This window comes from Papio anubis, chromosome 6, assembly GCF_008728515.1.
Source record: "Papio anubis isolate 15944 chromosome 6, Panubis1.0, whole genome shotgun sequence".
Classification (NCBI taxonomy): Eukaryota; Metazoa; Chordata; class Mammalia; order Primates; family Cercopithecidae; genus Papio; species Papio anubis.
Window position 1 is genome coordinate 154,447,949 of NC_044981.1, and position 23,628 is coordinate 154,471,576.

The 23,628-nt window shown below is 41.3% G+C and overlaps 1 protein-coding gene and 1 pseudogene across 7 annotated transcripts in view; one reads left to right on the forward strand and one right to left on the reverse strand.

Moving 5' to 3' along the window:
- ARMC2 (armadillo repeat containing 2) overlaps positions 1 to 21,490 on the reverse strand; it is a 127,704-nt gene extending 106,214 nt beyond the window's left edge. Inside the window, exons 1-4 of one of the 7 annotated variants that reach the window (XM_003898341.5) lie at positions 21,339 to 21,488; positions 15,406 to 15,666; positions 11,638 to 11,710; positions 636 to 807 (exon numbers count right to left, since the gene is read on the reverse strand). In XM_003898341.5, coding sequence (XP_003898390.2) covers positions 636 to 807; positions 11,638 to 11,710; positions 15,406 to 15,623 — 463 coding nt within the window. In that variant the 5' untranslated portion in view covers positions 15,624 to 15,666; positions 21,339 to 21,488. Of the gene's footprint in view, positions 1 to 635; positions 808 to 11,637; positions 11,711 to 15,405; positions 15,667 to 16,201; positions 16,435 to 21,067 lie in introns of those variants that run through there. The other 6 variants (XM_009206324.3, XM_009206325.4, XM_021938028.2 and 3 more) reach the window with 6 other exon arrangements.
- On the forward strand, positions 13,172 to 15,377 carry LOC116275226 (annotated as a pseudogene).
- Positions 21,491 to 23,628: the final 2,138 nt, after the last annotated feature.

The following is a 23,628-nucleotide window of genomic DNA, read 5'->3' on the forward strand; positions in this document are numbered from 1 at the left end:
CATTAATTTCTAATAAAATTAACAACTTTTTGAACTCTAATTTAAAAATTATTTATTTCCGATATACGTGAACTATCCACTAGGGAATACTTATCCTAATATTCTTTTTTTTCCTTTTTGTTGAGATGGAGTCTCACTCGTCACCCAGGCTGGGGTGCAGTGGCACGATCTCAGCTCACTGCAACCTCCACTTCCTGGTTTCAAGCAATTCTCCTGCCTCAGCCTCCCGAGTAGCTGGGATTACAGGCACACGCCACCACACCTGGCTAATTTTTGTATTTTTAGTAGACACAGGGTTTTACCATGTTGTCCAGGCTGGTCTCAAACTCCTGATCTCAGGTGATCTGCCTGCTTTGGTCTCTCAAAGTGCTGGGATTACAGGCATGAGCCACCACACCCAGCCACTTATCCTAATTTTCTTTTCCTACCAACTGTGATATTTAGGTATTCCTTATAAGCACCCGGAAAAATATATGAACAATGTTTTTTAACCAGCTTTTTCCCAATATTAACTAACTCTTAGTTAATATAAAAATCATCCAGGGTTAGGAAAAATCATTATAAAAATAGCTTTTGTGTGCAAACTCAAGAAGCATGCCTGTCCCCAGAGATTATAGGATGTTACATGACCTTACAGTCAGAGGGAGGAAGGGATCTGTCCGGCAGAAGGGCCCCCTGGGAGGCAGCCCTGAATAAGCGAGCCCTGGCACTGCTTATTCTTCTAATCTTCGCAGGGTCCACTGGGGGCTTAGGAAAGGAAAAGCAGGAATCCTCCTCTCTGGTGGGAGATGCCGGAACTTTCGGTTTCTGGAAAGAGATTTGTTAAATAATTGGAATGACTTTCTGTGTCTCAAACAACACTTACCTCAGAGCTAGCCTTCCAGAAGAGCATGAGGCCTATCTGCCTGGCTTCATCTTGGCTTCCTGATTCTACCAGCTCACTGGCCCATCTTACATAATGTGATACATGTAGATATAAAGCATTTTTAAATTGTTTTTCTCAATCATATTGTATTAACTACTCTGTTGTGCTATTAGCATACTTGAGTAAAACAGTTTACACATGCTAGCAACCAATATTATCTGTATAAAAGACTACAAAATTGGCTGGGCGCAGTGGCTCATGCCTGTAATCCCAGCACTTTGGGAGGCCGAGGCAGGTGGATCACCTGAGGTCAGGAGTTCAAGACCAGCCTGACCAATATGGTAAAACTCCGTCTCTACTAAAAATACAAAAATTGGCTGGGCATGGTGGCGTATGCCTGTAGTCTCAGCTACTCAGTAGGCTGCGGCAGGAGAATCGCTTGAACCCAGGAGTTGGAGGCTGCAGGGAGCCAAGATTGTACCACTGCACTTCAGCCTGGGCGACAGAGCAAACTCCATCTCAAAAAAAAAAGACTACAAAATTACATACAGCGTATTCAACATGCTTTGCAAATGTCTGAGTTCAAGTCAGTTCAGAAAACACTTATTCAGCACCTATATGTACCAAGAATTATGTGGAATATAAGTGGTACATTTACGTATTTTGGATGCCACAAATGTATTTTTTTAATGATATCAAAAATTTTAAACAAGTTAGGTGAAAAAGTCATAAAACATAAAAGCAAGAAGTTGTCTTAGACTTATGATATGAAAGTGTTTTATTTATTTATTTATTTATTTATTTATTTATTTAGAGACGGAGATTCGAAATGGTGCGATCTTCGCTCACTGCAACCTCCGCCTCCTGGGTTCAAAGATTCTCCAGCCTCAGCCTGCTGAGTAGCTGGGATTACAAGAGCTTACCACCACACCCAGGTAATTTTCGTTTTGTTTTTGTTTTTTTTTGAGATGGAGTTTCATTCTTGTTGCTCAGGCTAGAGTGCAATGGCGCAATCTCGGCTCACCGCAACCTCCGCCTCCTGGGTTCAAGCAATTCTCCTGTTTCAGCCTCCCAAGTAGCTCGGATTACAGGCATGCACCAGCACACCCGGCTACTTTTTTTTTGGATTTAGTAGAGACGAGGTTTCACCCTGTTAGTCAGACTGGTCGTGAACTCCTGACCTCAGGCAATCCACCCACCTCAGCCTCCCAAAGTGCTGGGATTACAGGTGTGTGCCACTGCGCCCGGCCGAAAATGTTTTACTTTTTACATCTCAGAAATTCTATGCTGATACTCTCTATTTTTACCCCCTTCTTTTCTTAAGTGTCAATGTTGATACTCTTAGTAGAGGAACATTACTAACAAAATTCTAATTCCTTAAAAACTTTTTTAAAAACACCTGCACCAAGTTCTGTGCCACCCAGAACTCCCTCTAATCTGAGTGGCCTCTGACCTGGTGCCCTCATAGGGTGACTAAGCTCCTAGTTTTAGAGTTACCTGGTGCTCTTATCCTTCCTGCCTCCAATATCAGCACAGTTATTTGCCTATGAAAGAACAACCTTATAGCAGCAAGTGCTTTTAGCTGTAACCAAAAATAATCAAGTTAACATGCCTAAAGTCACTTTCATAATATGCGAATGAGTAACTCACTATCCAATAAGTTAATCAACAAATTTTTGAAACATCCAGTGTGAATTCCAAGTCATATAATTTGGAAAATTGGGTGAAGTCATTTATCACGTATGACGCATAATCTCAAACACTTGTTTTCTCACATACACGAATAGAACATAGACATCTATATTAGGGTGTTCCTTCCAAGAAGTTGTTCATTTCAATAATGATGACATTCTTCAAAATGTTTATTTCCTCTTGTTCATTTGTATTTAGGATCGGTTTATAAACCAGACCAAAAAAAACTGTTCTATGATATTAAAGACATATTTTTCTAACATAGCTAGAAAAAAACAGTAAATAAAATAATCATCATAATACGGAAGAAAGCATAAATCACTTTTGGAGACCTGGAGAAGGACCCACTCACTAGTTATGTGAACTTGTGCACGTCATTTACTCCTCTGAACCCGCCCAGCTATAACACAGAGACAGTTCTTACAGGGCCATTCCCATAAACACAATTCCTACTATGGAATGTGTTGCTATATGGAACTAATGTGTTCCTAAATGGAACTGGCTCAAGAAATGCCAGTTCCTTTCCCCATGTAAGTTTCTCAGCCCTTATTTATCAGGTTTGGTTCCAAGTTCCTTTTAACTCTTCCCAAAAGTAAAGGTCCTAGCCTCTGACACAGGCTTGCTAGAATTAAGATATTGCATTCTGAGGGGTCTGTTCTGAAGTAGGTAACACTTGTTTGTCTGCATAAATTGCATTATATTTGTTTAACAAATAGTCACTTTACTTTTTAGCCTCCCCACTTTGTTGCAAAATATTCATAGGAATGTTACTTAGGACATGAAGCTAATAGGAACAGAAAAGCTGAGAGTGTAATACAGGAAAATAGGTGTTTTCTGTGCAATTATGAAAAATGAAATACAGAGGATAATCTCAATTTTGAAGACAGATGTGTGGTTTTCTTAACTCAAAATGTCTGCATTCTGCAGGTACCCTGAAACTGAAACAAAGATCAAGAACTCTGTCAAATAACAATCATGCAGACAAAGCAAACGGCTCCTTCTGCAGACACCCGAACTGTATTAAATGAAATTTTTTTTTTTTTTTTTTGAGACGGAGTCTTTGCTCTGTAGCCCGGGCTGGAGTGCAGTGGCCGGATCTCAGCTCACTGCAAGCTCCGCCTCCCGGGTTTGTGCCATTCTCCCGCCTCAGCCTCCCAAGTAGCTGGGACTACAAGCACCCGCCACCTCGCCCGGCTAGTTTTTTGTATTTTTAGTAGAGACGGGGTTTCACCGTGTTAGCCAGGATGGTCTCGATCTCCTGACCTCGTGATCCGCCCGTCTCGGCCTCCCAAAGTGCTGGGATTACAGGCTTGAGCCACCGTTTTTTTTTAAGACAGGGTCTCATTCTGTCACCCAGGCTAGAGTGCAATGGTACGATCATGGCTCACCACAGCCTTAACTTCCCGGTCTCATGCGATCCTCCAGCCTCAGCTTCCTTAGTAGCTGGGACTACAGGCATGCACCACCACACCCAGCTAATTTTTTATTTTTTGTAGAGATGGGGTCTCCCTATGTGGCCCAGGCTGGTCTCAAACTCCTAAGCTCAACAGCTCTCCTGCCTTGGCTTCCCAAAGTGCTAGAATTACAGGCATGAGCTACCACACTCAGCCAAAAGATTTTATAAAGAGGGAAAACATGGTTTGGAAAGCAAATTTCCCCACAAGAGAATCACTGAATTTTCTCTGCAGGGCAAGATAAAAGTCCCACAAATGCTCCTCAATAAAAGGCATTATTTTCTTAGTGCAAAATTAGTAATTGTATAACAAAAATTCGGTTCCATTTTACTACTGACATTTAATAAATTATGTGTCCCATTTAAACATGCATCTCGTGGGACTACTTAGAATATAAAGTGACATATGTAAAGCATGTTTAATTATTTAAGAGAAAACAACTAAATGACTCAGCAATTTCTTTTACGCCAAGTTCTACAAAATGTTCTATCATGCTGTGGAGTAAAATGACTTTTATAAAGAAAAACAGCAAACATGTTTCTCTCATAAAATTCAAATAATTTTAGAAATCAGAGAATGTTGCAAGTAAGTTTAAGTTTTCACTTGAGGGCCAGGTGCGGTGGCTTACAACTGTAATCCCAGCACTTTGGGAGGCCAAGGTGGGTGGATCACCTGAGGTCAGGAGTTCAAGACCAGCCTAGCCAACATGATGAAACCCCATCTTTACTAAATACAAAAATTACCCAGGCATGGTTGTGCATGCCTGTAGTCCCAACTACTCAAGAGGCTGAGGCAGGAGAATTGCTTGAACCCAGGAGGCAGAGGTCGCACCACGGCATTCCAGCCCGGGTGACAGAGGAAGACCCTGTCTCCAAAAAAAAAAAAAAAATTCACTTGAGAACCTTAGCTACCTCACATTTTGTTTCATGACACTAACCCGTGACTTCAGCATAATCAAGGACACAGGCACAGCCATATTTTAAGGTCTGTTCCGGCTGGTGGACCTGTTAGAGTCCATTGAAGACACAGTCTATTTCCACAGGACAACCCCGTTAAAGAAGACACAATACATGGAACTAAGTTTAAGGTATCATATCCATCAGGCTGGCCACGACTCTTCCAAGCACTGTCACCTTGGCCAGTTTCTGCCCTGGCTCTTCCAGATCACCCAACAGGGTCTCCCCACATCCTACATGACAACTGGAAAAGGGAGTTCAGGACATCTCACCCCAGAAATTCTGGTGCTCACAATTTAATCTGAAAAGCAACAGATCACACACACATGCAACGAAAGACACCTTGAAAGTCAGAAAGCAAATATTAAACATTCTTGCCAGCGGCCAGGCACAGTGGCTCATGCCTGTAATCCCAGTACTTTGGGAGGCAGAGGCAGGTGGATCACGAGGTCAAGAGATTGAGACCATGCTGGCCAACATGGTGAAACCCTGTCTCTACTAAAAATACAAAAATTAGCTGGGTATGGTGGTGGGCACCTGTAGTCCCAGCTGCTCCGGAAGCTGAGGCAGGAGAATCACTTGAACCCAGGAGGCAGTGGTTGCAGTGAGCTGAGATCGCACCACTGCACTCCAGCCTGGCAACAGAGCTAGACTCCACCTCAAAAAAAAAAAAAATTCTCACAAGCACAGAACCTTTGTGATGCAGCAGTTCTGTGTGCACTTCTATTACTATGATTTTCTCCACAGGTACACTGGGGTCCTCTGTCACTCTCGGCATGTGACTCACTGCTGTAATGTCACCGTTTGTTTTAGCAATCATGAAAGAAAAAACACTGCTTTGGCTCTACTCTATTTGTCTTACCCTGGATCGCCCATCCCCAAGGTTTATATGAGTTCCTAGGTCCCTTTCTTTTAAAAATATTAAATTTTGTTTCACTTATCAATTACCTGGAGCTTGGTTATGCCGCTCAAACTAATCCACACTGTTAGAAGTGGGGCTGGTAGTTGCCCAGAGAAGGCAGTGGCTGAGAGGGGCCATGATGGCAGATTCAGAGCCCAGAAATTATCGATTTGACGATGCTGGTAGTGACCTATTTTTTCCTTTTGAATGTTGGTTACTGAGTGTGTTTAGTCTGTGTAAATGTATCAAGCTGAATTCTTCTGTGTCAATAAAAAGTTGAATAAAAACATTTGGGGTTTATATAACTGGACTCGGTAAGTTTAGGAAACCAAGAAAATTCTATCTTGTTGACTAAAATAATGACGAAAGATAACACTTCCTGCTTATTCACAGGGTCACATCTCTTTTCTGACTTTATACAATTCAAAGCAAGAGGGCAGTTATCTCTGTGTAAACAAATCTGAATACCATCTAACCAGAGTAGAAGAAAAATAGGAGTAACTATCACCCAACTGCCCCAGGTCTCAGTGCTCCTGTGGAGCGGCAGGGAGCTGCTAAGAAGGAAAAAAGATGTAAGCTGGCACACCTATATAGCAGGTAGATATAAACGTTAATGAAAGACAACAAATCAGGCAGGCACAATGGTCCATGCCTGTAATCCCAGCCCTCTGGGAGGCCAAGGTGGGCGGATCACTTGAGGCCAGGAGTTTGAGACCAGCCTGGCCAATATGATAAAACCCAATCTCTACTAAAAATACAAAAATTAGCCAGGTGTGGTGGTGCACGCCTGTACTGAGCCAAGATCATGGCATTGAACTCCAGCCTGGGTGACAGAGCAAGACTCTCTCAGAAAACAAACAAACAAACAAACTACAAATCAGGGTGCTTCTGCTAATAGGAACCCCCTGGGCCAGTGGGGCTGGAGGGCAGGGCCTGAACAATCAGGAACCATGAGCGTCAGCTCTTCCTCTTCTCAGAAGCCCTGGGCAGTCCTGAGTGTGGGCAGCCCATTGCCTGCTGGAGGGTGTGTGGGGAGCACAGGCCACATAGGATGGGGAGAAAGAGAGAGAGGGTAGCTGTACAAAAGCAGCGTTGAGCTAATCTGCTCACTGTAGGAGGTGAAAGGCTGCTGTCTGAGTCCCTGTTCCCTGACTGACTGCTGGTGGAGGAATTGTTAAAAGGCAAACTGGTCTGAGAAAGTGTCCTAGATCCAAAAAGCACTGAGATTCAACGGGCTAGGTCCTCACAAACTCTTTCAGCAAATGTGTCCCTTAACTGTGAGATACTTCTCCACCATTCTCTCTCCCTCTCTCTCCAGTTATCTCCTTCTCTCCACTCTCTCTCCCTTCATCTATCTATCTCTGCCCTTTGCCAATTTAGTGGTTACCAGAGGCAAAGAGTTCTTTTAAAAAATGAAGGGATAAAGAAGAAAAAAGGTGGAAGGTCAGGTAGCGTGGAGCCATTTTCAGAATTTTTTGACTGGGGGCCCCAAATTTTAATTACTGTTTAAAATGAAATGTACTTAAGACCCTCACATAATCCACAATAACAACAACAACAGTCTCAAATTAAATAGTCATTTTCCTTAAAATGGGAGCTTCTTAGACGACTTTTACTTTGCTTTTTGTTTTTTTGTTTGTTTTTTTTTGAGATGAGTCTCATTTTATTGCTCAGAATGGAGTGCAGTGGCATGATCTTGGCTCACTGCAACCTCTGCCTGCTGGATTAAAGTGATTCTCCTGCCTCAGCCTCCAGGGTAGCTGGGATTACAGGCGTGCACCACCATACCTGGCTACTTTTTATATTTTTAGTAGAGACGGGGTTTCACCATGTTGGCCAGGCTGGTCTCGAACTTGTGACCTCAGGTGATCTGCCCACTTCAGCCTCCCAAAGTGCTGGGATTACAGCATGAGCCACCACGCCTAGCCGTCTACTTTTACTTTGAACATAGCACCCAACCATTCAGAGGTATGGAAATTTAAGTTCAATGACCCTAAACAGATAAATGCCTATCTTGTCTTAGCCCAACAGCTAATCCTACAGTCCAAGTACTGTACCAGTTTGACAAGGTCCAGGTTATCTCTAGAAAATGAGATTTTTTTTTTTTTTAAGGGAAGGGTAGACCCAAACTGAGTGAGTCCCCAAAAAACTAAAGTAATATTAAAAGTAATTTATAGGAGTCAAACTACAGAATCATAGAATAAAGAGCCACTCTACAAAAAGGTAGAGCCACTGAGCTGCCGAACTGGGTCCTCAGGCTGTAGCTGGCTCAAAACCCAAGTGATTCCCAAGATTGTAGACACTTACAAGCCATGTGTCAACAATAGCTGGCAAATTATTTCTTGCAATATTGGTTCATGCTTGCTATCTTGGGATCTTATGTTTGTCATCTGCAACATATGAACAAGTATAATCTTTCTCACAGAGGCAATCTGATAAACACTTTAAAAATGTAAGATACATTTTGAGGCAATTGGGGTCATTTGAACATGGATTGTACATTAAATGATATTACTGAGTAATGTTAATTTTCTGAGCTAAGATGATGGTATTGTGGCTATGTAGGAGACCATCCTTGTTCATATGAGATGCACACTTAAATTTTTGTGGATGAAGTATCACAACGTCTGCAACTTACTTTCAAATAGTTCATTCAAAACAAACATTCATACAAGCACATGCGCGTGCACACACACATATACTCACACACACACACAGAGTAACAGAAATTGAGAAGCGCTTGACTAACATACCAATTTCATAAAAGTACCCTTATTGTTGAGTGTCAGAGTACTTATTATAAACATGGATGTTAACTGAATATTTATATCCTAAATGCTGGGCATTCCCGCCTTCTTCCTGCACCTGGAAGCTAGCAACCAGACTTTAACATCCAGGAAACAGCGTGGAAGATACTTCTTTACAGAGAATATGACTAGCCCGTAAGAAAAGTCCTAAAGATACTGCCACTGGGGTGTCATCAACAACACAGCCCAGCCAGATCCCCCTAACTATAGGTGTGGGTAGATACCACCTATAGGTTGACCAACCCAATCCACACGCCACTACTCTTTTTTTCTTTTTTTTGAGACGGAGTCTCACTCTGTCACCCAGGCTGGAGTGCAGTGGTGCGAACTCAGCTCACTGCAAGCTCCGCCCACGGGTTCACACCATTCTCCTGCCTCAGCCTTCCGAGTAGCTGGGACTACAGGCACCCGCCAACATGCCTGGCTAATTTTTTGTATTTTTAGTAGAGACTGGGTTTCACTGTGTTAGCCAGGATGGTCTCGATCTCCTGATCTTGTGATCCGCCCTCCTCGGCCTCCCAAAGTGCTAGGATTATAGGCGTGAGCCACTGTGCCCAGCCGCCACTACTCTTGAGAGCAGCCAAACAAACAGCATGAGGCATCAGAGGAAGCCTCTAGTATAAAAAGCAGAGACGCCGGGCGCGGTGGCTCACGCCTGTAATCCCAGCACTTTGGGAGGCCGAGGCGGGCGGATCACGAGGTCAGGAGATCGAGACCATCCTGGCTAACACGGTGAAACCCCGTCTCTACTAAAAATGCAAAAAATTAGCCGGGCGAGGTGGCGGGCGCCTGTAGTCCCAGCTACTCGGGAGGCTGAGGCAGGAGAATGGCGTGAACCCAGGAGGCGGAGCTTGCAGTGAGCCGAGATCGCGCCACTGCACTCCAGCCTGGGCGACTAAGACTAAGCGAGACTCTGTCTCAAAAAAAAAAAAAAAAAAAAAAGGCAGAGACAAAAATGCAACAGAGACTATAAAGGGAGAAAACTTAGTTAAAAAATCAAAACTACCACTAATATACTCAGATAACATGCTGCAACCATGAAATAAGAACAGACTACTATACAAAGAGATAACGTAGAGGGGAAAGAAACTTTTGAAAATTAAAAATATGATAGCAGAAATTTTAAAAAACTCTAAGGGATCAGAACACAGTCTCTTCCACAAAAAGATGTGAAACAGAAAAGAGAGAAAATAAGAAAACTGAAGTGTCAGTCCAGAAAGTCCTACATCTTTTTCTCTTTTTCAGACAGTTTCACTCTTGTCGCCTAGGCTGGATTGCAACCGCGCAATCTCAGTTCACTGCAACCTCCATCTCCTGAGTTCAAGCAATTCTCTTGTCTCAGCCTCCCAAGTGGCTGGGATTACAGGCACGCACCACCATGCCCAGCTAATTTTGTATTTTTAGTAGAGACAGGGTTTCGGCATGTTGGTCAGGATGGTCTTGAACTCCTGATCCCAGGTGATCGGCCTGCCTAGGCCCACCAAAGCGCTGAGATTATAGGCATGAGCCACCACGCCTGGCCCAGGAAGTCCTACATCTGAATAATAAATTCCAGAAAAAGCAAACAGAAAAAAAGTCGGTAAGACACTACAATGATATTAAATATTCAATTAATATCCATGTTTACTGAAAGGCATGAGATTCCACATTGAAAGGGCCCTTCACGTGCCCAGCATGATTGATAAAATTAGACTCACACAAAGGACCATTGTCATTAAATTTCAGAACACTAGAAACAAAAAGAAACATCCGACAAACTTCCAGAGAGGAAAAAACAGGAATCAAAGTTTCAAATAATTTACTTCCCATGTACCCTTTCTCAAGAAACTATGGGAGGGAATGCTCTACCAAATCCATAGAAAATCAAGAAAGAGGACTTGAGACACAGGAACCACGAAAAAGCCAGCACAAGAAGGAGAAGCCATCTCCCCAGGAGGATGGTGAGGGGCATCCCAGGAGAGCTGTGCTCAGGGAAAGTGGTTGGGCAGGACATGTGAAGAGTCCTCCAAGGAGGTAAATCCATAGAATGCCTCATGTGCCTGAACATAAAAGGAGATTAAGACCACTGAGGATGAGTCTGGGGTTGAAATTTGAAATACTAATAATACAAAACTTAAAAAGTAAGGCAATTATTAATGCCAGGGAAAACAAAAAGTGGTGCAGGAAAGGAGAATTTATCATTAATTCAAGGCTCAACTATGAACAGGTTTATGTAATCATAGAGAAAACAGATCTAACCAAAGTTTTATATCTATATGGGAGAAATAATGGGAATAGAAAAGGTGAAACGCATTATGATAAGAGGCAAAAAGACAGAAACAAAATCTTCATCTTCCTTAGAAGTCATTAGATAATTCCTCAAGTTCATAAGTCAGAAAGCAGCAAGACAGTGTGGCATTGGGAAGTCTGGATGTAAATGCTAAAAGGATGCGTCAAAAGAGCTTAAAGTGAAAGCCACTGAGAGGGGAACAATGAAGAATAAGGGGACAGGAGATCACTGGATTTTTGTTACTTTTTTTGTAATAAATCTTTGACTACATATATTTATATGTAAATGTGTATATATAAAGAGACTACATATAAATATATGATTTTTATACATGTATAAGATATATAACTTTCATATAAATTATACATATAATTTTTGTATATACAACTTAAGAAAATATGTATGTATAACTAAGAAAGCAAAAATATTGTGAAATATTGCTTACCAAGTTATTATATATTTTAAAAATTCTTCTTTACTATCAAACTATAGGTAAATTATAGAAGTATTTCATTAGATATTACCCATTACATTTGAATAATATAAAATAATCTGCTTTCATATTAAATTATTAGTCTATTTAGGTGTACATGATAATTATCATAGCATATATAAGTACTGATTCCAAGTATTTTTGGCCAATTTCATTTCACAACATAATATAAAGTACTGGTGGTTATATAAAGTACTCACCAGCTCTAGTGGACTAAGACGTGTGCCAGAGATAGGCCTGGAATCAGATGACTCAAAACTGGATGCATGGAGGCTAGCATAAAAGATGGTGCAGAGTGTTAGTTTGTGAAGAATTATTTCTTTATTTATAGTATATATTAGTTAACTCTAGCTAAAAAGCAAGTAAAAGGATGCAATGCATAAACCTTAAGGAAAAACATTTTTTAATGTTATTGTACTTAAAACAGTTTATTAAGAAGTCTTTTGATTACATTTAGGAAGTTTGAAATATACTGAATAATGAAAAGAATAAGTGTATAGAGGAATTTTTTAAAAAGCTTTGTTCATATCACTTCAGAAGGCTGGTATGGGACAACCGCTAGTAACCATTTCATTCCAAAGTAACTTCCTGAACCAGTGTTTGGAATCACTTCTAGGAATCTTGAACAAAATTCAAATTTAAAAAGACAACTACCTTGAAAATCAATCAATGTAATCTATCACACCACAAGCTAAAGAAGATACAGAAAATACAAGCTAAAGAAGATACATATTAGCAGATATAGAAAAGGCAACTGGCAAAATCCAACACTCATAATAAAAATTCTTAGCAAACTAGGAATAGAAGAAAACTTCTAAGAATATCTACAAGAAACCTACAGCTAACATCATATTTACGGTAAGAAAGAGTTTTCCCACTAAGATGACAAAGAAAGCAAGGATGTCCCCTCTTACTACTGCTTTTCAGTATCATACAGAACATCCCAGCTAATGTGATAAGATAAGAAAAAGAAATTAAAAGCATACAGATTGGGAAGGAAGAAATAAAACTCTTTGTTTGCAGATAACAGGATTATCTATGTAGAAAATCCTAAAGAACTGACAAAACCTCCTGGAACTAATAAGTGATTATAGTACAGTTGCAAGATACAAGGTTGGAAACTGAAATGAAAACATATTATCATTTACATTAGCACTCCAAAAATTAAATACTTATAAATCTAACAAGATATGGATAAAATCTAGATGAGGAAAGCTACAAAACTCAGTGAAAGAGATCAAAAAACTAAGAAAATGGAGAGAGCTTCCATTTTCATGGCTAGGAAGACTCAATGTTGTCAATATGTCAGTTCTTCCCAACTTGATCTATAGATTCAATGCAATCTCAATCAAAATCCTGGCAAGTCATTTTGTAGATATTGACAAACTGATTCTAAAGTTTCTATGGAGAGACAAAAGACCCAGAATAGCCAACACAATGTTGAACAAGAAGAACAAATTTAAAGGACTGACACTCCCTGACTTTAAGACATATTATAAAGCTACAATAATAAAGACAGTATAGTACTGGTGAAAGAATAAACAAATAGATCAATGGAACAGAATAGAGGGCCCAGAAGTAGACTGACATAAATACAGTCAACTGATCTTTGACAAAGGAGCAAAGGCAATACCATGGAGAAAACATAGCTCTTTCAAAAAATGGTGCTGGGCTCTTTCACGGAGGTGGAGGCTCGATGCATTCAAGATCCACCTTCACTCATAACCCATTGCCATGGCCAAAGAAGACACTGCTGCTGGAGGTGCAGTGGATGTTAATACTGCTTTAAAAGAGGTGCTGAAGACCAGTCTCATCCAGGACAGCCTAGCACATGGAATTTGCAAAGCTGTCAAAGCCTCAGACAAGAGCCAAGCCCATCTTTGTTGCTTCCATCTAACTGTGATGAGCCTGTCTATGTCAACTTGATGGAGGCCCTTTGAGCTGAACACCAAATCAACCTAACTAAGGTTGATGACAAGAAACTAGGGTAATGGGTAGGTTTCTCTAAAACTGACAGGGAGGGAAACCCCATAAAATGGTTGGTTGTAGTTGTATCGTAGGACTACGGAAAAGAGTCTCAAGCCAAGGATGTTATCAAAGAGTACTTCAAATGCAAGAAATTGACAAGTAAAACCTTGGCTCATATTCCTAAAAAACAAACAAACAAAAACAAAAAAACAAAAAACAGTGCTAGGACAACTGGACATCAACCATCTACTTGCAAAACAAAAACAAAACACAAACCTAACACCCTTCACAAAAATTAACTCAAAATGGGTCATAGACCTAAATGTAAAACACAAAACTATAAAATCCCTAAAACATAACACAGGACAAAGTCTAGAAAACCTTGGGTATTCCGGTGACTTTTAACATACAACACCAAAAGCAAGATCCATGAAAGAAATTGGTAAGCTTGACTTCATTAAAATTAAAATGTTCTGCTCTGCAAAAGACACCATCAAGAGAAGAAGAAGAAAAGCCGCAGAGCAGGAGAAAACATTTGCAAAAGACATGTAAGATAATGAATTGTTATCCAAAACACACAAATAATTCTTAAAATTCAACAAGAACACAAACAACCCATTTAAAAAATGGGCCACAGACCTTAACAGACACCTGACCAAAGAATACACACATATGTAAAACAAATATATAAAAAGATGCTCCACATCGTATGTCCAGGGAAAGTAAATTAGAACAATGAGATACCACTACACACGCATTAGAATGGCCAAAATCTAGAACACTGACAATGCCAGTGCTGGCAAGGATGTGAGGAACAGGAACTCTCATTCATTGCTGGTGAGAATGCAAAATGCTACAGCCCGTTTGGAAGACAGCTTGGCAGTTTCTTACAAAGCTAAACACAATCTTCCCATACGATCCAGCAATCATGCTCCTTGGAATTTACCCAAAGGAGTTGAAAACTTTGACAGGTGTGGTGGCTCATGCCTGTAATCCCAGCACTTTGGGAGGCCAAGGCGGGTGGATCACGAGGTCAGGAGATTGAGACCATCCAGGCTAACATGGTGAAACCCCGTCTCTACTAAAAATACAAAAAAAAAATTAGCTTGGTATGGTGGCGAGCACCTATAGTCCCAGGTACTCGGGAGACTGAGGCAGGAGAACAGCATGAACCCGGGATGCAGAGCTTGCAGTGAGCCGAGATCGCACCACTGCACTCCAGCCTGGGCAACAGAGCAAGACTCCGTCTCAAAAAAGAAAAAAAAAGAAAACTTATGTCCACACAGAAACGTATACATGGATGTTTATAGCAGCTTTATTTGTAATTGCCAAAACTTGGAAGCAAATGAGATGTCCTTCAGTAGATGAATGGATAAACTGTGGTATAACCAGACAATGGAATATCATTCAGCACTAAAAAGAAATGAGCTATTCAAGCCATGATAAATCGTGGAGGAAACTTATTACTAAGTCAAAGAAGCCAATTTGAAAAGGTGACATACTATATATTCCAACTACATGACATTCTGGCAAAGGCAAAACTGTGGAGACAGTAAAAAGATCAGTGATTGCTACTGGGTGGGGGAAGGAAGTGAAAAATAAGCAGAGCAAAGAATCTGTAGGACAGTGAAACTACTCTGTATAATATTATAATAGTGGTTACATGTCATCAGAAATTTGTCCAAACACATAAAATGTACAACACCAAGAGTGAACCCTAATGTGAACTACAGCCTTTGAGTGATAATGGTGTGTCAAAGTATGTTCGTCGATTGTAACCAATGTACCACTCTGGTGGGGGATGGTGATAATGAGATGCTGTGGATGTGTTGTAGTAGGGGGTACATGGGAAATCTCTGTACCTTCCACTCAATTTTGCTGTGAACTTAACACTGTTCTAAAAAATAAGTCTATTTTTAAAAATTATCCATAAGAATTAAGGGAAAGTATAACCTGGTGCTTAAATATCTGAGTGAACATGAATGCGAAATACCATATACCTGAAGGAGGAAGGAGGTCTATTTTCTGACGTTCTTGAGGATGCAGGTCCGAATAGTTTTCTCTGGGCTTCCTGTGGTGTAAATGGTCTTTGGGTTCTAACTGTTCTTAACGCATTTCGTGCTTCACTTATGATTTCTGCACTGGTCTTCCGCTTGGACACTGAAGATCGATAAAATGGATCCAGTTTTCCTAACATTTTATCATCTGGAGACAGCATCCTTCCTTTGAAAGTAAAATATTCTTCAGATAGACACCATGCCCTGCAAATACATGGTACAAAACCCATTAATTATTTGTATCCAGGACTTTATACAAATGAATGCTTAAGCCTATCCATATATTAAACCATTCCTCTATATTAAGCTTTAAATATCTGAATGAATTTTTAATTAAAAATCCACCAAGCAGTTAGAAGGTTAGGATCTGAGAACAACTCTCAAAAATGTAGAGAGGAAAATTTCCTCAAAAATATACAACTGAGGAAAAAGATGTGCAGGGAAGAAACCCAGGATGAAAGCTAAAGCCAGAGAGAAAGACTAATCATGAAAGAAGACAGAATAGGAAGAGCGCATCATCTCATGGTCTTCAGCCTGCAAAAAACACGGAGGGTTCCGTTAAAATGTTTACAGTTTCCTTTTCTTCCCCACTGCCCTCCACACTATGTGATACTGTAAGGTTAAATTTTAGACAGAAATGTTGTATTTCTAAAGGACACTTGATTTTGCAACAAACCTCAGAGAATGGTTCAGCCCCACATTTGTCCATGATACAACTGAATGAATTGATCCAACTCACCTATAATTTGAGGTAGTGACCTAAGTAAATAAATACCAAATATCAATACCAACTGATCCTTTCCCAACACCCCTTTCTAAAAGAGTTAAAGTCATTACAAGGGCCATGAGAACGCAGATCCTTCTCAAACGTTGGTGTGTTCCATGGAGACAAATCTAAACTTTAAAATAGGACAGATTTTTAAAACGTAATTCTAATGAGTACATGGCATTAGGTGTTTCTTAAAAAAAAAAAAAACTCAAACCCCATAAAATGCCATATCTCTAGAGAGACAGAGGTCTACATGGATTTTCCACCTATTTCAGCTGTCCAATTTTAGAATAACTTCTGCAAAACAGAAAACTGCTTTGTGACCTATTCCCCAGGAAACTAAAAAGATTCCATTTCTATAAGTAGAATTAACAGGTGATTCCTTAGACAAAAAAGATTTACTATATTATGATTCTAAACATTGTTACATAACAATAGACAACACGAACATTTGTTTAGCTCTACACAGGCCCCAACCAAAGAGTTTCTGATGAAAACTATAAACGATATGTCATACTTTTCATATGGAAATGCCAGGTGTTGAGTTAAAATAGTAAAAAAATTACTTGATAAGCAATGCTATTTTAGGAATTTTTGATACAGGATTTTGAATTTAAGCACAGTCCCTACAATTATGTTCATTAATATAACTATCAAAAACAATGAGGGGCCTAGTACATTTTATTTCTAATAATTTTGAAATGATTGGCTTTCACTTTAAAATATTCAATGATAATTATTTAAAATATATACACAATTTTTTATATCTACATATATGCATATTATTTTTGGATGCATAATACAAATTCAGTCCCATAACATCTAACTTAAGCGGCCATGACAGGTTTGTTGGTCTGTTTCTAAAAGACCTACTGCAGTAAGAAATTGTGCCACTAAGTGAGAAGAGGTTTCTGCACAATAAACAGGCTTCTTCCAGAGCCTAAATCAGGTTTGCCACCCCTTTGGCCTCACATGGCACTAATTAGTCTAACAATGTCCAAAAGTAATCTGGCAAATCTAATAAAGATTACAGAAAGTTCTGTGGGGAGTAAAAACGGACTCTCACTCCTGACCTAAGATTCTCTCTGGCTCTCTTTGAGTTTGTATTAAAAACTAGACTCTTTCAGAGAGTGATGAAGCAGGAACACTCACTCAGGTCAAATTCTTTCTGTGAATTACCTGGGGGCATACAGGAATTTAGACTGACCAAATACTATACTGACAGAAACAATGTAGTTACAGGGCTAAAAATATTTTTGTCTATAATTTTTACCAAAAATTCTAACACAACTTTCTCTATCCTCCTTCTTCTCTTTTTCCACCAAATCTCACTTTAACAATTATATTGTGAGAAACTTGTACAATAATGTAAAATCTGCACAATATGTTACGATCATATGTTAATATTCACTAAATCAATCATGGAAATATTTAATAATACATGTGAACTGACTTAGAAGAATTAGAAGTGGGGCTTTGGGCGGAGAACTTTTAAATTGATATTTGTTAAACTACAAATTATTATAGATGGGTTTTGCCAACTTGAAAAATTAATCACTCAGGACCTGAAAGCTTATCTACTTAAAGTATACCTGAACCATAACACAATAATCCTACAGAAATTCTAACTTTACAAAATTTTCCTGCCAAGTCGAGCAAATCCATTCAGCCAGTAGTACTGATTAACTGTTTCCTAAAAGGAACACAAAACCATCTTCACTCTCAAGCAAGAACCGCTAATATGAGATAAACATTTACTAACACCAAGCACTGTGCTAAGTCCTCTTGACTGCATTATCTCAATTAACCCCACAACAATTTTGCAAGGTGGACAGAGTCTTTTTAAAAAAATAACTAGAGACGAGGTCTCACTATGTTGTCCAGGCTGGTCTCAAACTTCTGGGCTCAAGCTATTCTCCTTGGCTTCCCGAAGTGCTGGGATTACAGGTGTGAGCCACCATGTAATCTATGGTCTGGACAGGGTCTTAAGCAATAGGAAAAAAGCTATGATACATTGCCCACAGATAATATTCAAACTCCTACCCACTAGATGGGGTGGTAGGAGGTGGGGCACTTAGAGGCATTGGGGCTGCAACTATTAACCCACTCACATAGAGACCCCAATATTTTCCCAACAGGAACAGCCTTCTTGGTATGTACCAGCTGAGTATTTACCCTGCTTATACTCAAATGATTTAAATACAAGGTAGAAACTGAAGGCAGCAATAAAAAAAAAAAAAAAGACAGAGACAAATTATTTATGTGATCACAAAGGAAGAAGAGATTTCTGATTGGGGGAAGACATCAGGTAGACTTCCGGGAAGAGGTGTTGCTTGAGCTAGGTTGTGAAAAAAGGGCTGAATTTGAGCAAGTGGCAGTGGCTGGCACTGGAGCTGGAGTAGGGAAGGAAGTTCCAACAAAGTCAGCAAGTGAGCCAATGCAAAGCATCAAGACACACAGGGTGTGTGTGGACAAGGGGAACTCTGAAAATGGTGATTGGGGCTGAACCAACTAAATTAAATGGCGAGAATTTAAAAGTTGATGAGCAGATCAAATAACAACATTTTGAGGGATGATGTGATCTGGCAGAGATGGGCAGGAAGGAAAGGAGGGCAAAGATCAGAAGTAGTGAAATCGGACAGTTTTTATGTAATCACCCAGCTAACTCTCAAAGGTCATTTCCTCAAGGAAGCTTTCCTGAACATGCCTCTCCCACCCTGCTAGCCTGAGTTAAGGGTCCCTCCTCCAGACTCCACAAAGGCCCCCAGCTGGTCTCTGCCACTCCACCCTCCCACTGTGTTAGAATTGCCTGTGCATGTGGTATCGGCCCGAGACTCTCCGCCCCAACCCTCCACGTGAGGCACAGCTGAAGGTCAACACTTACATAATCACTAGACTCCATTTTTAAATATAGACTTGAGCTAAGACATTTTCAGATGAAGGCTGCATAGTTTCTCTAACTGGAGATATTTGTTACAGTGAATTATGAAATCTGGACCTTATTTCAAATCTGTCTTGATGTTATGTGGTCAGATGAGTTCAGATTTAGCCTCCTTTCCCTGACTTGCCTTTATTTCAAGTTGCCTGGCACAGAGTAGGACTCAATGTTGTGATGAATGAGTGAAGTATGGAAAGCCTGAGATACAGGAGTCAAGGTGAAGCACAGGTTAGAGGAGAGACGAGAACAAGTGAGGTGCACTGAGAACAGAATTAAAAACTGAGAACAGAATTAACAGGATTTGGCATCCATGATTCCAGGAAGAGGCCAGAAACAACACTGGGTATGCAAACCTAGGGGAGCCAGAGGGCAAGGAGCCTTTTAAAAGAAACAGGAGAAGCAGACTTCAAGAGGAAAGAAGAAAGAGGTTGAGTTCTGTCTTGCATCACACTATCCTGAGTCTGTCGTATCCACAGGACCTCTAGAGGGTGACCACCACCAGCAGTAGGAAATTTGAAAGTGAAGAACTTTTTTTTCAACAAGATATTTCTTATTGGTCTGGGGGAAGGTTCAGAGTCATAATTTATAGACGTTTATAACTAATTATAAAGACCTGTCTTTACTGTTGTTGCTAATAGCCACTGGAACCAGAGCCTTCTTGCTAAATGCAACACTGCGCTACCAGGATGTCTGCAACAGGGGAAAAGCAGGCCAGTTTCATAGCCTTCCCTGCAAATCAAATACTCAGGACCCTTCCGTAACTCTGAATCATTTTTGTATTAATATGAGCATCCAAAGAGGCAGTGGTTAAGTGCTTAGATGCTGGAGTAAGGGTTTAAATGCTGACAATTCACAGCCATGTGACCTTGGGCAATGCCTCTAATATCTCTAAGCATCAGTTTCCTCATCTGTAAAAGGTGCATGCTAATAATTGCCTCATAGGATTGTTTGAAGAATTAAATGATATAATACATATAAAGTGCATTAGCACAGTGTTTTAATATGGCCCTTAAAATGTTAACGTTAACAGATGTTAACAATTATTGCCCAAGTGCTACATGATAAAAGGATACAGCAAACTCATTTCCACGAACGAAAAACTGCATTTTAAAAAAGAAACTGCAAAAGAGAGAATGACGTTTGTTCAGTGTTTCTATACATAAAGTTTATTATTATTATTATGCTTTAAGTTCTACGGTACATGGGCACAACGTACAGGTTTGATACATAGGTATACATGTGCCATGTTGGTTTGCTGCACCCATCAACTCATTTACATTAGATATTTCTCCTTTTAAACTGCGGGTGGTGGTGCTTGCCTTTATGAAAACAGATAATTTTTATTAAGCATTTTATTGAATATCAGCGATGCCAAATTAACATCAACAACTAACCAGAATCCCATAGATTAAGAAACCAGGATAAAAATAATAAATGGTGCTTGCTTTTCAACCAAGTTAAAGTATAATAATTATAAATCAGGGTGGGACGTAAGATCTGTTGTGTTACTTGTGGGAATGGATCACAAAAGGCATTATGTATACACTCCATGATTTTAACGTATGTTAAATATTGTTACACATACATTTTTATTTATTGAGGCCCTGTTGCCTGAAAGTGCCCAGATATAAACTGTATGACTCTGGCCTGGTCACCGCCTGCCTAGACAAAGCCCCTTAGTCTACCACTCTCATTCAACAAATATTACTGGGCTTCTATTAACCACCACGCACTTGGCTAAGTGCGACAGTACATAAATAAAGACAACCGCCCCGGACCCCTGACAACATGCACAGGGACCCCTGACAACATGCAACATCGCCTCTCTACCCTATCCGAGGACACACAGGCAGACGACGGCAGGAGGGGTCCCCGGTGAGCCGCAGGGGAGACCTCACCTCCCGCGCAGACAGCGGGTCCCCTACCCACGGCAGTGCCCGCTCTTCCACGGTCCCGGCCAGGGCAGAGCGCAGCAGCATCCTCACCCCGCCCGGCCACCCTCCCACTTCGCCCTGCCGCCAGCGTCTCCATGGTAACCGTACACAAACTACCTCCCGCCGCCCGGCCGCCAGATTGCGGGGCCAGGCCGCTGCAGGGCGGGCGGAGCCGGCCGGGGAATGAGCTTGGCGAGGGCGCAGGGAAGGAGGCTTCCGGCCTGACCCAAAGCACCTGTAATGAGCGCTTGAGATAGCAGCGGCTGCGAGGTTCAGCTCATCCTCCGGCTCTCCCCAGGCAGTGGCCAAGGAAGCGGCGCTGGAGCTAGCGGGGTAGCCCCAGGTCGCCGCTCGGCCACTGGGCCTGCGCGGGTCCCGCCAACGCATGCGTAGAAGCTCCGAGGCGTGGCGACGGCCGGAGCGGGTGGGAGGAGCCTGGAGAGGGCTGGAGGCCGGGAGGTCAGAGCAGAGCCGGCATCATGGGCAGGTGTCCGCTTTTAAATTAGCGATTTGCCGAGCCACATCTGTTGCTCCCCTAGCGGATCCCAGCGCATCTGTTAAATAACAACAGGCAGGCCAGAAGCTTAATGCTTGCGGGTAAGAAGGATTTACTGGCTCAGGTTAGGGGTCTGTATAACCTCTGAGTTATACAGAGGTTGTATAACTGAGCCTCTGTTTCCTCCGATGTCAAGTGGCAGGAAATATTAATAATAGTACCTATGGAGGTCTTGGGCTGTTATGAAGGTTGCATGAGAAAATAGATGTAAAGAGCTATGCGCGTGACAATCAACGAATATTAAACTGTTGGCTGTTATTAAGCCCCTGCATTTGTAGAGCACTTCAGAGTTCGCAGAGTATGCACGTAATCGTACCTTCTGAATCTGAGGAGGCAGCCTGGCGTCCCCATCCACAGGAGAGAAACGGGGGGCCTGAGGTGTAGTGATCAGGAGAAGGAGATTCCAGTCTAGGTCCCCCGTGGCCAATCGTTTTTTGTTCGTGATCACAGTTGAACGGCAAAAAGCACTCCATTTCTGTGTTTCTAGTTTAAATTCCCTTCTCTCCTATTAGACCATTTAGCAACACTTTACGGTGTTAAATACAAGTGAGATCATAAGCACTCTCCATTCAGGTTTGCACCACGTTTTATAAATGTGGGGATTTTCCAGCTGAAGTGCTATTTGTCATCAACATTGGAAAAATGCCACTTCCTTTGGTGCTAAGCATCTTGTAAAGAATAACTAAATTGAAAATATTTTTGAGCACATACCATGTGTAAGGCATCGTTCCAGGTGGGAAATGATGCTAACCTGAACTAAAGGAATGTAAATATTCTTCAAAATACTCAGGAGGATTTCAAACATAACAGAAAATAAGTACCTATTCATTGATTGGATAATTTTAGGACCCGAAACAAAATATTTTGTGTTCTTCAGGATTAAAGTATTTTCCAGTGACTCAACATGACATATCAACAATTCCCATTTACTGGTCAGTGGACTCCATTGTGAAATGGACCGTTGCCCATTTTAAATAAAACTATGTGTTTTGAATTCACAACTTGTGAGACGTCATACAATGCCACTTTATTTTGGTCTCTCGCTATCATTTTAAAATTTATTCAGTGCTAGTTATCTTCTCCTGTCCCTGGATGGGAAGAAATTTGGGGGTAAAGCCCTGGATTTTTCTGCTCATTCTTAGATAACTGACAGTCCTGTCATAACTAAATCTCAACCACAGCTTCATTTCAAAACTATAATGTTGGGTGCAAGATTTAAACAAATGCATCAGACTTCACAGAAAGTAAGTCTTCCTCCCTCCATTCCAGCCCCCAGTTTAAGCTCTCTAGCTGGCCTTCCCTGAAGGGGTGCACTAGGCTTAGGCTTGCCCCCCACCCCCACCCGCCCCCCTATTCACTAGAGGTTGTTTAAGACCCAGCTTGGATCAAACCGGCAGTGAGGAGAAGGAGGTGAAGGAAGGAGATGGAGCATTTCTTCCTGTAGTTGAGCAGCTTCAAGCTTGCTGTGCTGGCCTGTGGTTAAAGCAGCTCATGTAGGTCTTTCCTGATCCTTTGGAGTCTCCCACTGATGGGCACCTCCCTCCTGGGGGCTCCTGAAAATCCTAAAAACACAGGGTTTATTCCAGCTTTCAGTGCCCCTTTAGAGAGGTCCCAAGGGAAAACCCACACATCTGTTACCCTAGTGATTCTGAGAGCTCAGGCCTGTCTGGGTGCAGCCCCTTCCAGGCTGCCATAGGCGGGAGCTTTAGCTTACCCAAGAGTGAGTCAGGCTCCAGTTCTCCAGGCCACGTAACTACAGTCTCTGGCAGTCCCAGGCCCCTGGGGAAGCCCCTCTTGCTGGCTTGAGATGAAGGGCATAGCTCCCCACACTCCTTTCTCCAAGGAAGTTTCCCCACACATCTTCCCTTTCCACTCTCTGACCCCTTATTTTTAGCTGCAGCCTGGGTGAGGGGTTGAGGGGGTCTTAGGTTTCTTTGTCACCTGCCCTACGGAGACTCTGCCTCACCTC